Raw genomic sequence first — 12673 nt, forward strand, 5'->3', positions numbered from 1 at the left:
TCAAAACCCAGAGAGGAGCAGCCTCCGTTATCCCCAGCCAAGGAGTAACCTCTAGTCAGCCACTACAAGAGTTTCGAAGAGAAGGAAGAAACTGGGGTACGCAGTGAGCGCAGTGAGCGCAGGGAGTAGAAGGAACACAGATAAAGGCGCCTGGAGGAACCTTAACCCAAGCCCGAACTCGAGAGGAAGGGCAAGGGGAAACTATCGCTCATGGGCTGCCTGCAGATCGAGGACTTCGAGAAACACTCAAAGAGCCTCCGGGATTTCGTGTGGCAGGTGGTCCCTGAGGGCCATGAAGTGCGGTGCCTGCTGGAGCGGGACCGGGACGGGCTGAACCTGATTGCCCCAGTGTACCACCTCCGCATCGAGTCTTCCAAGCAGTACCTCCTCTCCGCCAAGAAGAATTTGAAGTCTCTGAACCCGTACTACCACATGGCCATACACGAAGATGATTTCGAGCCCGAGTCCAGGGAGCGGTACTTAGGCCGAGTGAAGGGCAACAGTGATGGGGAGTATTCGCTGTTCGACCAGGGAGCCAAGGACAGAAACGAGCTACTGCGGGTGCGCTACCTGCCCAACGTGGGGTCCAAGGGGCCGCGCAAGCTGGTGGCCTTCGTGCCTCAGGACCTGAGGAAGATCATGCCGGGCGACATGCACTCCATCTCATAGGCGCACTCCCTGTCCCGCCCTCACCAGCAACCTCACCAACATCAGGCCCAAGTGGAACAAGAGCCTCAACTCTTTCGTGCTGAATTTCCAGGGCAGGGTCAAGGTGCCTTCCGTGAAGAACTTCATGCTGGCCCTGCCCAACTCCGAGGAGGCCCTGTTCCTGTTCGGCAAGATCGACGACCACCTCTATCACCTGGACTTCCGCGCGCCCTTCTCCCCCGCGCAGGCCATGGCGATCGCCCTTTCCTCCTTCGACTACACCGGGTCATGATCCTTCATACTCATTTATGCAAGATCAGTATCGCAATTAGCAGCAGCCTCTCCCGCCCCTCCCTGAAATCAGGCTCCCCCTCTCGCACCACGAGTTCATCTTTGTCCTGGGGCCATCCGGGTGCGGCAAGTACCTGGCTGTGACCGAGGCCCTCTGCAAGGCTGGCCTGCCCTATGAACTCATGGACTACCAGTACCTCGAGCCAGGCTAGTCCACTACCGCTGACTCCAAGAAGGAAAAGGGGTACCACAAAACCCCTTTTGAGAGTGCCCTCTACCAAAGTCTGAAGGCTCGATAACGCAAGGCATTCCTGCTACGCAACCTTCCTTCACCCAGAGAGGCTAAAAGCCTACTCAAACTGTACCGCGAAAAGCAGCACCCAACCGACTCGCCGGTGATCTTCCTGTTAAACAGCGCGATTTACTCGCGGTGGCAGGTTGAGCGAATGTTTGGCCCTCATTCAAACGTGGTCTACATGCGAGAGTACAGTGAGGCCAAGCGCAAGAAGCACTTACAGGCGCTGAAAGTGGGGAGGGCTAAGGTGGACCAAATAGTGGCTTCCTCTTCCGGGGACTTCCGGATGCTCCGCAACATGGCCTCATTCGAAGGCACTCGCAAGGACAAGGAATTCAACCTGTTTCACTTGTTGGCGAAGTTCTTGTACAATAAGCGGCTGGACAGCACTGGCCAGGTGCGGGCCATGACCCCGGCTGAACTGAGAACGCAGCCTGCCTTCTATTTCGACGTGAACGAGACCCTGGCCCAGTCCCCAGAGTTAGCCCACCGACTGCCAGACTTGCTAGCCGAGAATATGCTTGGCTTCTTCGGCAGCCCCGCCTCGCTGGCCAACTTTTACAAACTCCTGCAACTCAACGACTCTCTGCGGGAGCAGGTCTTTCAGGAGGCTGAGCGCCAGAGCTGCCACCTGCAGCAGATGACTAACTTCTTGCTGGGGACGGGAGTGATGCTAACCAACACCGAGGTCATGGAACGCAGCAGCAGGGGCCTGACCAAATTGTACTTCCCCAAGGCCTATGCGGTTGCCAGCCAGGCCCAGCAAAACCGCCAGTTGCTGAAAAGCCTGTACCCGGGCTACAAGACGATAGACGTGGTGCAGGCGGGCTTATTCCTGGACCTGGGCCGCAGACTGACCCTGCAGCGCGTGCCCGGGACCGAGCTGACCGAGGAGGGGCTGCCAGACCCTGACCCCGAGCCGAGCAGGCGGCGAGTGCAGCCCGCGCATTTCGGAGAAGACATCGAGTAGTGTTGAGGTATGATTGCTATGTCAGACGTGGGATGGCTCATTGACCAGTCCGACGATCGACCTGCAGCTGAGGTAGCAGACCACCGCCAGAAGAAGGAACTATATCCCCAGCAACATCATCACGTGCGTGAAGCGCTCCTTGGTCTTGCGCGTGTAGCCGTCCCCCACCACGCTCTCGATCATCTCCCGGTCCTTGAGTGCGTGGGCCTTGTCGCGGATGAGATTGACCTGGCTGACGGCCGACTGCAGCATAAGCTGATCGACGCCCTTCATGTAGGAAAAGCTCATGGTAACCTGGATGGCTCCATCCTGCTGGCCGAACACCAGCAGGTAGTTGACTCCCTGGCTGAGGTTGATCGAGGCATACTCGCCCCCGTAGAACTGCAGGCTGTGGGTTACCTCGAACTGGTCATTCGCCAGACTGGCTACTGCCCAGCTGTGTTGCTTTGCCTGTGAAATCAGAAACAGCCTCACCTAGCCCTCTTCGTGCATGAAGATGGTGATGGCCCGCCGACTTTGGGGATCCACGAACAGCTCCTGGTGGGACAGCCATCGCCCTGCCAGCTCCAGCTCTATTCGCTGCCGAGTCACGATGTCGAAGCGGTTGCTATTGCCGGGCTGCGAGATATCGGCGAGTTGGCGTGCGAGGATGGTGAAGAGGGCCTCCTCCTTCTGGGCGTAGTCGGGAGGGATGGCGTCGTTGATTGCCTACAGGTCCTCCTCAATGGTCCGCTGAGAGGCCTACACAGTACTTAGCACAGTCCACACGAGCATCAGCATCAACTTTAATATTATGATCATGCGCATGCTCAGCAAGTTCAGCCAGTTGAAGGGCTTTTAAGCTTTTTTGCCCGACTATTACAAATCCCAGGCCGTGGTCCTCAATCAGTTCGAGTTCGAGCGCAAGCTGGCCGCAGCCCAGCAGCAATGGCTGGCCCATCCCACCAAAGCTAATTAAAATGCCTACAAGTCTCTGATCCCCAAATAAAAAAACTCGTTTTATTCCCGTCTCCGGTATTTTCTCTTAAAATGGGCTATCACGATTATTTTTTTCTCTACATTTTTCTGGTAATTTTTAAAAAAAAACAACAAGGGATTTCCTACTTTACTGTTTTCGGAGGACATAGAGCCTGAGAAGAACATCACGACCACTTTTGCAGACGTGTATGGCATCGACGAGCACAAAGAGGAACTGTAATAGCTGGTGGATTACCTTAAGAACCCCACCAAGTATCGTAAGATGGGGGCAGACCTGCCCAGGGGTCTACTCCTCGTTGGTTCTCCTGGAACGGGCAAAACGTTACTGGCCCGGGCGCTGGCCGGCGAGGCTAAGTGCAACCTGTACTACAAAAGTGGGTCCGAGTTCGACGAGATGCTGGTGGGGTTGGGAGCCAGACGAGTACGCAGCCTATTCAAGAAGGCCAAAAGCACAGGGCCCAGCATAATCTTTATCGACGAGATTGACTCCATCGCAGGGCGGAGAAACGCCACTGATCCCAACCACAGCAGGGCCGCCTTGAACCAGTTACTGACCGAGATGGACGGGTTCAGCTCTGCAGACAACGTGGTGGTGATCGGCGCAACTAATTTCGAGGCAGTGATCGACCCCGCCATCAAGCGCCCCGGCAGATTCGACAAGGTGGTGCACATTCCCCTGCCGGATCGCAGGGGCAGGGAGCAGCTGCTGGGCTACTACCTGGGCAAGATCAGGCACGGGTCACTGGACCTGCGGGACCTGGCAGGCGAAACTGAAGGGTTTACTGGGGCGGACATCGAGAACATGGTAAACATTTCAATTATCAAGGCAGTCAAGGAGGGTCTACAGCAGGCGGAGAAAGGGCACTTTTAGTATGCTCTTGAGCGAGTGCGCCTGGGGATTAAGTCTAACCGCAAGCAGTCCCCGACTTAAAAAATGGCCACCGCCGTCCACGAGTCTGGACACGCCCTAGTCGCTTACCTGACTCCCAAGGCGCCCTCAGTCCGCAAAGTGACCATCCGCGGGGCAGGCCCAGCCAAGGGCTACACCTCGTTCCACAACGACAGGGAACGCAATGACCTGACCCAGCGGGAGCTGCGTGCGATGATCGATGTGGCGCTGGGCGGACGGGTGGCTGAAGAGTTGTTCCTGGGGGCACAAAAGGTCAGCAGCGGCTGCAGCGACGACCTCAAAAAGGCGACCAGCTTTGCGTACCGCCTGCTGCGGATCCAGCAGGACGGAGTGATGACTACGATCGACGATCGCACCGAGTGCAGCGACAGGTTCCGCTACGAGATTGACGAACGCGCGACGAAGATCCTGGAAGAGTCGTACGGGAGGGTGAGGGCCCTGCTGGAGCAGCACGGGAAGGGGCTACAGGGCATGGCGGCTTTGCTAGTGGAGAAGGAGACGATCGAGGTGTCGGACATCAAGGACTTGGTGCGATGATTTCACTTGCGCTTAAGGTTGGTTGAGTTGACCCGCTTCGAAGTGAGATACTCCCGGCGCTCGAACTCCTTGATGTACTTTAGCAAAAAGTTGTGCTGGCTGTCGAGCGAGTCCTTCTGCTCCCGCAGACTCTTGATCGTTGCCTCCGACGCCAGGTGCTCCACGTTCAGCGTCGCCGCGCTGATCTTGCTGCTCAGCCTGCCGATCTCAGCTTGCCTGTTGCTGATCTTCTCCGAAAGCAAGGCCACCTGCGTCTTGAGCATGCTATTCTCGTGCAGCTCCCGCTCCAGGAACGATTCCCCGCTCTATACGGCCAAGGTTGGCTGCTCGGCCTTGATCTCCGGCAACGGCTTCAGGTTTTGCAGCACGCGAGCGTAGCACTGGTTGGGGCTATTGGCCAGGTTGGCCTCTGCGTAGGCAGGACATCCGAGCAGATCGTCGCTGTTGACTCCTTTGAGTTTGACTGCGACGTCGTTGTAAAGGTTGCCGACCGCCTTGCATTTCTGGGCAAGGGAATCACAGAGTCGGACTTCATAATCGTAGTAGGACTTGTACTTCGAGTTCACGCTGGCGGCCTGCCCCGTGCCTGCCCGGAGCTCTGCCAGCCGCTCCTTCTCGGCCATCAGCTGCTTCGAGAGCTTGAGGTGCAGGTTCTCTAGCACGGAGTTGGTCTTGTAGAGCGTGTTTAGGTACTCGCTTTCCTCGGCACTATCCTCGGGCTGCTTGACCTTGTGAGCCAGGATTTCGGTGACCATCATGCTGACCAGCTTGAAGTTCTTGGCCGAGAGGCTCTTGCTGTTAATGCCCAGCTGCTCAAGCTTGGCCTTCAGCGTCCTGAACTCGCTGGAGCTGACCGTGAAGGCGTCTGACTCACTGATTTCCATCAATTAATAACGGCCTCACTCCCCGAAACTGCTCGACAGGCTGAACAGCTGCTGCACGGGACCCAGTGCCTGCCGCAGATAGTTGTAGAGATCGTCCGCTCCAGATTCGATCTCTGCCCGGTCCACCCGCTGGAACTCCACTTTCATGAATCGCTCAGTCCCTGCCCCGATCGTCTGGGTCACAGTCGCAGAGACAAGATAATTTTGCAGGGCCTTTCCAGCCCCTGCCTGCGAGTAAATGACCAGCAGATGCTCGCCCGGCAGAGTTCCGCTCAGCACACGGCCAGCGCGAGTGATGGGCACGTACTGCTCAAAAGAACTGTTGCCGAAGGCCGAGAGGGCCAGAGAGCCATTGGTGAAGGATCTAAGAGGCTCGAATTGGTCTGTCGAGGCAGGAGTGTATCGCACTTGCAAGTTATTCCCAAAACGGATGGGCCGGGCAGTGCTTGTCATGCTGTTGCTTGAGAAAGTTGATGAAGCATTATTAAAGAACAGCAAGGGTTGTCCATTTGTGTAGCCGATGGGACCGCTTGTCTGGATCTGAACCTCCGGAGTGAACTTGAAGTTGTTGCTGATCCGCAGTCGCTCGCCCAGCGCCCTGGTCTCCGTGCTCACGACGGCCTGCACCCGAGAGATGCTGTAGCCGGCCTGCTAGCTGTAGGTACCCACAATGACTTAGAACGTAACCGAGGTTGGTACATTCAAGCAAGAAGTCCCTGACACCACCGCGTTATTCAAAGCGGGCGTGTATGTCACTTGCACTGTCCCTGCGCACTCGTATGTTATGCATATCTGAGCTGGCAATAAGTCGTCCAGGGTCGGGCACACGGCTGCGGTGAGCACGGTCGTGCAGTCAGTACCGCGGTCCACTGCGAAAGGCACTGCCGTTTGCACACACCTGCTTCCTGAGCTCGCGAACGTCGCCATGTTGCTGGTGGTGGACAATCTTAGGTTGACTCCGGGCAGGTATCGCTCGGCGCCCAAATAGCCATCGCTGTCCTGCACGTTCAGCCAGCTTCTGCCGACTGGAGCCCCAGTGGCATTTGCCAAAAAGAAGTATCCGAAATAGTCCACCTTGGCGGTTTCCTTCACACTGAACACCTGACTGATCTTAGAGGATGGCAGAGATTCTCCAAAGGTCTGGTTGAGGAACTAGTCCCTGCAGGCGTTTTGACTCAGCCAGTGAGCGACATCTGCTGCATTGCAAGCCGGGTCACAGCAGCACTGCTGGACACAGAAGGAGGTGTACTGTTGGCAGGGGCAGGTGGAGTATTTCAAGTCGGAGGGGGTAGTGACTCCTGTTTCGACAGTGACACTTTCTAGCCACGGCTGTGCGCAAGCTGAGGCAAGTAGTGAATAAAGCATTTAAATCAATCATCCCTCCAAATAACTTCGACCTCGTCAGTTCTAAACCGCTGGGTCACGAAGGACTCTTAGAAAGGCATCCGCGCCCCTGCCTGGTAGTCCAACATCCCTGCATACGCAATCATGGCTCCGTTGTCGATCGCGTACCGGTCGTCGATCCCGCCCATCCGTCCTCCTCGTGCCTGTGCCATGGTCCGAACCATTTATTGTAGGCGCAGGTTACACCCCACCCCGCCAACCACGATAACTTCTGCTGAATTGGACAGGGCCATCGCCCTCTAGGTGACCTAGACTAGCATTGCGAACACAGTTTCTTGCAAGGAGAAGCACAAATCCTGCATCGTGTAGGCGACCGGTTTCTTGGATGAGGCAAGGCCCTCGCTTTTTTACTGTAGAACTAGAGCAGTCCGGAAAAGGACATGTCCATGCCCTTAACGCAGTAGGGTCCTGGCACGTACACCTTGCCTCCCGAGCCATCATCTCAATGTGGTACCCGGAGCCGGATCATTTGGCAACATACCAGCCCGCGCAAACCGATCTAGACAATTTCCCACCGCGATATCGAGCGCTTCTCGAAGATTCGATATCTGCGCCTTGAGTATGCAATGACCTGTGTATTCCCTCCCGACACATAAAGCACCGTAGGGTGATGCAGCCCCGTAGCCAGTCTGCCATCTCGATATGCCCGATGCAGTGGTTGACTCCGTGCAGAGGGATTCCAAAGCGCAGTGCTAAGGTCCTGGCGACTACTGCGCAGACCAATAGCGGAGGCGCCATCCCAGGCCCCTTTGTGTAGCAAATGAGCTGGACATCTGTTATTTTGGCCTTACCTTACTAGAGGGCTTGCTTGACAAGTTCAATGAGGACCGCCCGATGGTGCTCAGCAGTTTCCTTGGGAAGGAAGCCGGTGCCGGGAGGACTGCAGAAGGTCCTGCGTGGATTGGCGAGGATCTATGATCCCCGAAGCAAGCCCACTCCCACCTTGTTGGCAGACCCCTCAATCCCCAGGACGAGCATTATTAGAGAAATAATTTTAATGTACCAGCTAGACCGGCATCGACCTGTCCTAAAGGAGATCGGGCGCTACCAGTTCAGCACGGCTCACCTCATCGGCAAGGGCTTCTCCTCGAGGGTCTACACCGGTCACCCGGCCAACGACCCTGCAGCCAAAGTGGCCATCAAAGTAATCCAGGAGGCTAGCCTGACACCCCTCCGGCGTAAGTTGCTTGAGAGCGAGATCCGCTGCTTCAGCCTGACCGGGGCATAACAATATACTCAAGTGCCTTGACGTCTACTCCACGAAAAATAACCATTATCTGGTGACTGAGTTCTGCCCGAACGGCAGTCTCGCCACGCTCCTCAAGCAGCGCCGCCTCACCGAGGAAGAAATCATTTCCTATCTGAGTCAGCTCGCCGAAGGACTAGCAGAGCTGCTACGTCTCCATGTCCTCCACAGAGACCTCAAGCCCAGCAACCTCCTCGTAACACACGAAACTCTCAAAATAGCTGACTTCGGCTTCGCCTGCACTTTTTAAGAGGCCCTGACACCTTCCAAGGAAAACGTTGGGACACCTGCCTATATGGCTCCTGAGGCTATTCTTCACAACCTTTATGGCGAGTAGAGTGAAATCTTCGCAGTCGGTGTTGTAGGCTTTTAGCTTGCTACAGGTCGGCTGCCTTGGTCCGCCTCGAGCGAAAAATAGCTGGCTGAGAAAATGCAAAGAGTGAGACCTTCGCTGCTGCCAAGTCACTGCGGCTAAAAGCTGCAGCAACTAATTCTGGAGTGCCTCAACCCGGAAGCTCGCCTGCGCCCTTCTCTGGCAGAGTTCCAGAGCAGGCTGAGCAAAATTGATGCTAAGGTTAGCAAATAAACCTCGCTTTGATTATCAACTTTTTCTAAATGAAATAGCAGAAGACGCGAGAAGACTATCGAACTATCGTCAAGGCTTTGAAGTATAAGGTGCTTGCTCTTGATGACCAGGTGAAAAAGATGCGGTCCAAGAATGAATAGCTATAGAGCCTGGCCTCGCCCCTTCAGCTCAAGAGTACTGTCGACCTTAGGCGCCTCCGAGACCGACTCAGCCACACGCTGGGGGCCTTGGGGCAGTCCTTCACCGACTATTTCAAACAATTCGACTACAAATACTCTCGCTAAATCTGCAAGCAGGATGTGAAGATGGCCGACTTCAGACTGTTGCTAGACCAAATTAGTTCCACTGATAAAGTGACCTTCGAGGAATTCCTGTCTGGACTCAGCAAGCTGGGCCTCTAGCAAGTTCATACCCCGCACGTCTCGGCCGCGAAGGCAATGACCAGCCAGGACCTCAAGTCGATTTGGATGTCGATCTCATAAGAAAACCAACTCATAATCGAAAAACTAGCAGTGTTCTTAAAACAACGAGGCTTCAGCCTACTTGACATCCTTAACTTTGAAGAACGCTTGCTTGAAAACAACGATCAGTTCCTTGACTTTGAGCTTTTCTAGTTTAGAGTGCGATAAATGGGGAACCAAGTCGAAGATGTTAGGGAGTCACCTCGAGATCCACTAGGAGAAGCCCTCTTTCCGATCCAGATTCAGGGCGATCGAGAAAAGGAGGAGGTGGTGCTGATGGATGGGCTGGGGTTCCTGGACTCCTGCATCGGCAAAATTTAGCGGGAGCAGCGCTTCGATACTCGGAGAGTCAATAGCGGAATCAAGATAGACAGCATGCTCAGGAATAAACAGAGCTTAAGTGAGATATTCTAGGCAGTGCTGGACAATCTTCCTGAAGACAACAAACGGGGGGTGATCACCGATCACGCCTTCCTGAAGTGCTTCCGAACGGGTGGACTGCGAGGGTTTAGTGCCGCCATGCAGATGGCCCTTTTTCAGGCCATCGACAAGTAGGAAAAGGGGTTCATCAGCTTCTAGGAAATGCTTGCATTCGTAGTCGAAAACCGAGGGAATTAGGACAAAGTCGATGTGGCTTTGCGCCTTACCCTGCAATCGACGCTCGAACTGAATGGACTCCCTCTTGAAGAAATCATTCCTGCAGTGGCGCAGTCAAAGTAAAGTGAGCTGCTTGACGTGGAAGATCTCACCAACCATCTGTCCATAAAGCCGAGCCAGTCCTTCTTCGAGACTCTCGAATTGTTAATGATTTGGCTGATGGAGCAAGAAACTCGCAAATCGAAGAGCAAGGAGATCCCATAAAAAGTAGGGTGTACGGCCGGCTTCCTTCTCAAACGGCTCAAGAAGCGCCTTTAAGATAAGGAGTATGAGGAGAGCGATGAAAACGAGTAGATTAAGAACGCAGGTGCGCGAGCGAGACTCACCACTCGACTGCAAATGATGGATGCTTAGCATGAGCTTAGCAAGGCGATGTCCCTTAGCTCTGGCCTGATGTGATCAATTATAAAAACGGTTAATTTGAATGGCAAGTCTGGAGGCCCGGAACAGGCTGCAGGCCCTCTCTCAGAAGCTAGGAGCGATCGCCTGCCCCGACCGCGTGGATAAACAGGCTCGCCTGGATAATCTCGAGGAACGACTAGGAGTATTTGACAATGAGTCCAACAACCTTTACAGTAATTCGCTCAAGAAGATAAGTGGTCTTCGTGAACAGATTGGACGGATGAATAAGCTGATCGACTAGTAGCGCCAGGACTATGAAACACTGCTCGAAGAAAAGACCCACGCCAATTAGGTGCTGGAGGAAAAGCTGTGCAATTTTATCGACTGGGAGTGTCAGAGCCGGAAAGAAATCGAGTCCAGGATGACGCGGCTGATTGACGAGCGCACAAAGGCTTTCAAGCAAGAGCTTAGCCAGGAAGCTAAGCGTCGTGATTAGGCAGTTTAGGATCTGACAGCGACGATTTAAAGAGATTTGCCTAAAGTGCAAGAACTCATTCGGACCGAGGATATGGAGCGGCAGGATTTTGATTCGGATATCTACAAGAAATCAGTGGAGGAAATAAACAGAGCCAAAAGCATGCTAGCCCTCGAAAAAAGCAAGCACGAGGAAAGCAACCAAGGGATCTACACCCTTCTACAGGAGGTCGTTAAAAAGACCATCGAGGAGATCGGCAAGGAGAAAAAGGGCAGGGAGTCCACTTACGAAGTCATCTTGGGGCTGCTTGAGGAAACTTGCCACAAACTGTCATACGATCGCCCGTGATCATGAATACTTCATTAAAATGCCTATTTGACCACCTGCAGATACGAGCAGAATCTCGAACAGACAATCCGCGGGATTTTGCGAAAGAACAATTGAATGCTTCCAGTTCAGCCTATGGGCCCGTTGTTCCCTGGTTCGAGCAGGTCAGGGCCCTGCGCCTGCGCCGAGTAGAACCAGGCAGATTTACCATCACTCGCTCGTAATCTGCTCCACCAGGAGTGTCCGCTGGATGGTGTACGCAGGTCAGCCTTGTTGGACACTACTCCTAATGGACCTCCCCTATCGCCCCACCTCAGCCCGGCAGTGAGACTGCCCCTAGATACCCCCTTGTCGCGCCTGCTGTCCGCACGGACGCATGAGCAACTGGCAGGTACTTGTTCTTGGAGTATGTTATCTGTCATGGCTTGCCCTGCTTCTGCAGCAGCTGGGGTATGCTTTGCCTTTGTTGCGGCGGTACTAACAATATAGTGTCGCGCTCCTGCGATTATGGCATTATTATAGGGGTCATGTTAGACAGCTGCAGCCCATCTTTTTGCTTGGCTCCTTGGATTTGTTCAGCTTGCCGGCAGCAGACCCGGACTCAACCAGGACCCTCCCCCGTGTTGAGTAACTTGTCCTTAATCTGACGGGTGATGGTCTCGAAGGTTTCCTCTACATTAATCCCTCCTTGGCGCTAGTCTAGTTAAAGCCAACCCCGTACTTCTCGGCCAGCTCGCGCCCCTCTGCCTCGGAAACGACTCTGTCCTGGCAGTCAGCCTTGTTGCCGATCAGGAACTTGACCACGTTTTCGGAGGCATGGTTCTTGATCTGCTTCATCCAGTTCTCGATGTTGGTAAAGGAAGCCCGGTCCGTAACGGAGTAGGCCAGCACGATGCCCACCGCGCCCTTGTAGTACGTCTGGGTGATGGCCTTGAACCGATCCTGCCCCGCCGTGTCCCAGATCTGCATGCGGATGTTCTTCCCGTCGATCTCCATGGTCTTGATTTTGAAGTCAATGCCGATGGTGGCCAGATGGCTGGAGTTGAAGGTGTTCTCGCAGAACCGCAGCAGCACGTTGGTCTTGCCCACACCCGAGTCCCCAATTATCAGAACCTTTATCAGCCAGTCGTAGCTCGTTTCTTTCTTGCTCATCAAATTTGAGTCTTTCATCCGGCCATTTACGATAGCTTCAGGTAGCCTGCCCGCAAAGCCGCCCGCAGCTCCAGCACGCTCTGTTCCTGCTCTTGTGATCCTTCCGTAGTTTATCACCGAGGCCAGCCCAGCTTCGGCCTGAACTTGTCAGTGACCGCTCTTCCCAGTCGGCTCCGGGTTAAGGAGTGCACCACCGGCACCCCCAGCTCCCTGACCCTCGCCAGCACCTTCAACACCTCATCATCATATTTTCGTTTTTCTGTTTATGTTCAGGGTGACCACCATCAGCTTCAAAGGGGTTGGGGGTTGGGGTTGGGGTTGGGGTTGGGGGTTGGGGTTGGGGTTGGGGTTGGGGTTGGGGTTGGGTTGGGGTTGGGGTTGGGGTTGGGGTTGGGGTTGGGGTTGGGGTTGGGGTTGGGGTTGGGGTTGGGGTTGGGGTTGGGGTTGGGGGTTGGGGTTGGGGTTGGGGTTGGGGTTGGGGTTGGGGGTTGGGTTGGGGTTGGGGTTGGG

The 12673-nt window shown here is 54.8% G+C and overlaps 3 protein-coding genes across 3 annotated transcripts; 1 reads left to right on the forward strand and 2 right to left on the reverse strand.

The window, feature by feature from the left end:
- The first annotated feature begins 3330 nt into the window (after positions 1 to 3330).
- On the forward strand, positions 3331 to 4629 carry LOC127595045 (ATP-dependent zinc metalloprotease YME1L-like). Its single transcript, XM_052056755.1, is given in 1 exon segment — positions 3331 to 4629. A coding segment is annotated over 1 exon segment (1185 nt). The 5' UTR covers positions 3331 to 3444.
- Positions 4630 to 6883: 2254 nt separating this feature from the next.
- Positions 6884 to 7895, reverse strand: LOC127595043 (probable tRNA N6-adenosine threonylcarbamoyltransferase). Its single transcript, XM_052056752.1, is given in 5 exon segments — positions 6884 to 7242; positions 7245 to 7360; positions 7362 to 7452; positions 7455 to 7553; positions 7556 to 7895. Coding segments are annotated over 5 exon segments (1005 nt in total).
- A 3717-nt stretch (positions 7896 to 11612) lies between these two features.
- On the reverse strand, positions 11613 to 12163 carry LOC127595046 (uncharacterized). Its single transcript, XM_052056756.1, is given in 2 exon segments — positions 11613 to 11695; positions 11698 to 12163. Coding segments are annotated over 2 exon segments (549 nt in total).
- Between the last annotated feature and the right edge of the window lie 510 nt (positions 12164 to 12673).

The sequence above is a fragment of the Hippocampus zosterae genome, unplaced genomic scaffold (assembly GCF_025434085.1).
Source record: "Hippocampus zosterae strain Florida unplaced genomic scaffold, ASM2543408v3 HiC_scaffold_373, whole genome shotgun sequence".
Classification (NCBI taxonomy): Eukaryota; Metazoa; Chordata; class Actinopteri; order Syngnathiformes; family Syngnathidae; genus Hippocampus; species Hippocampus zosterae.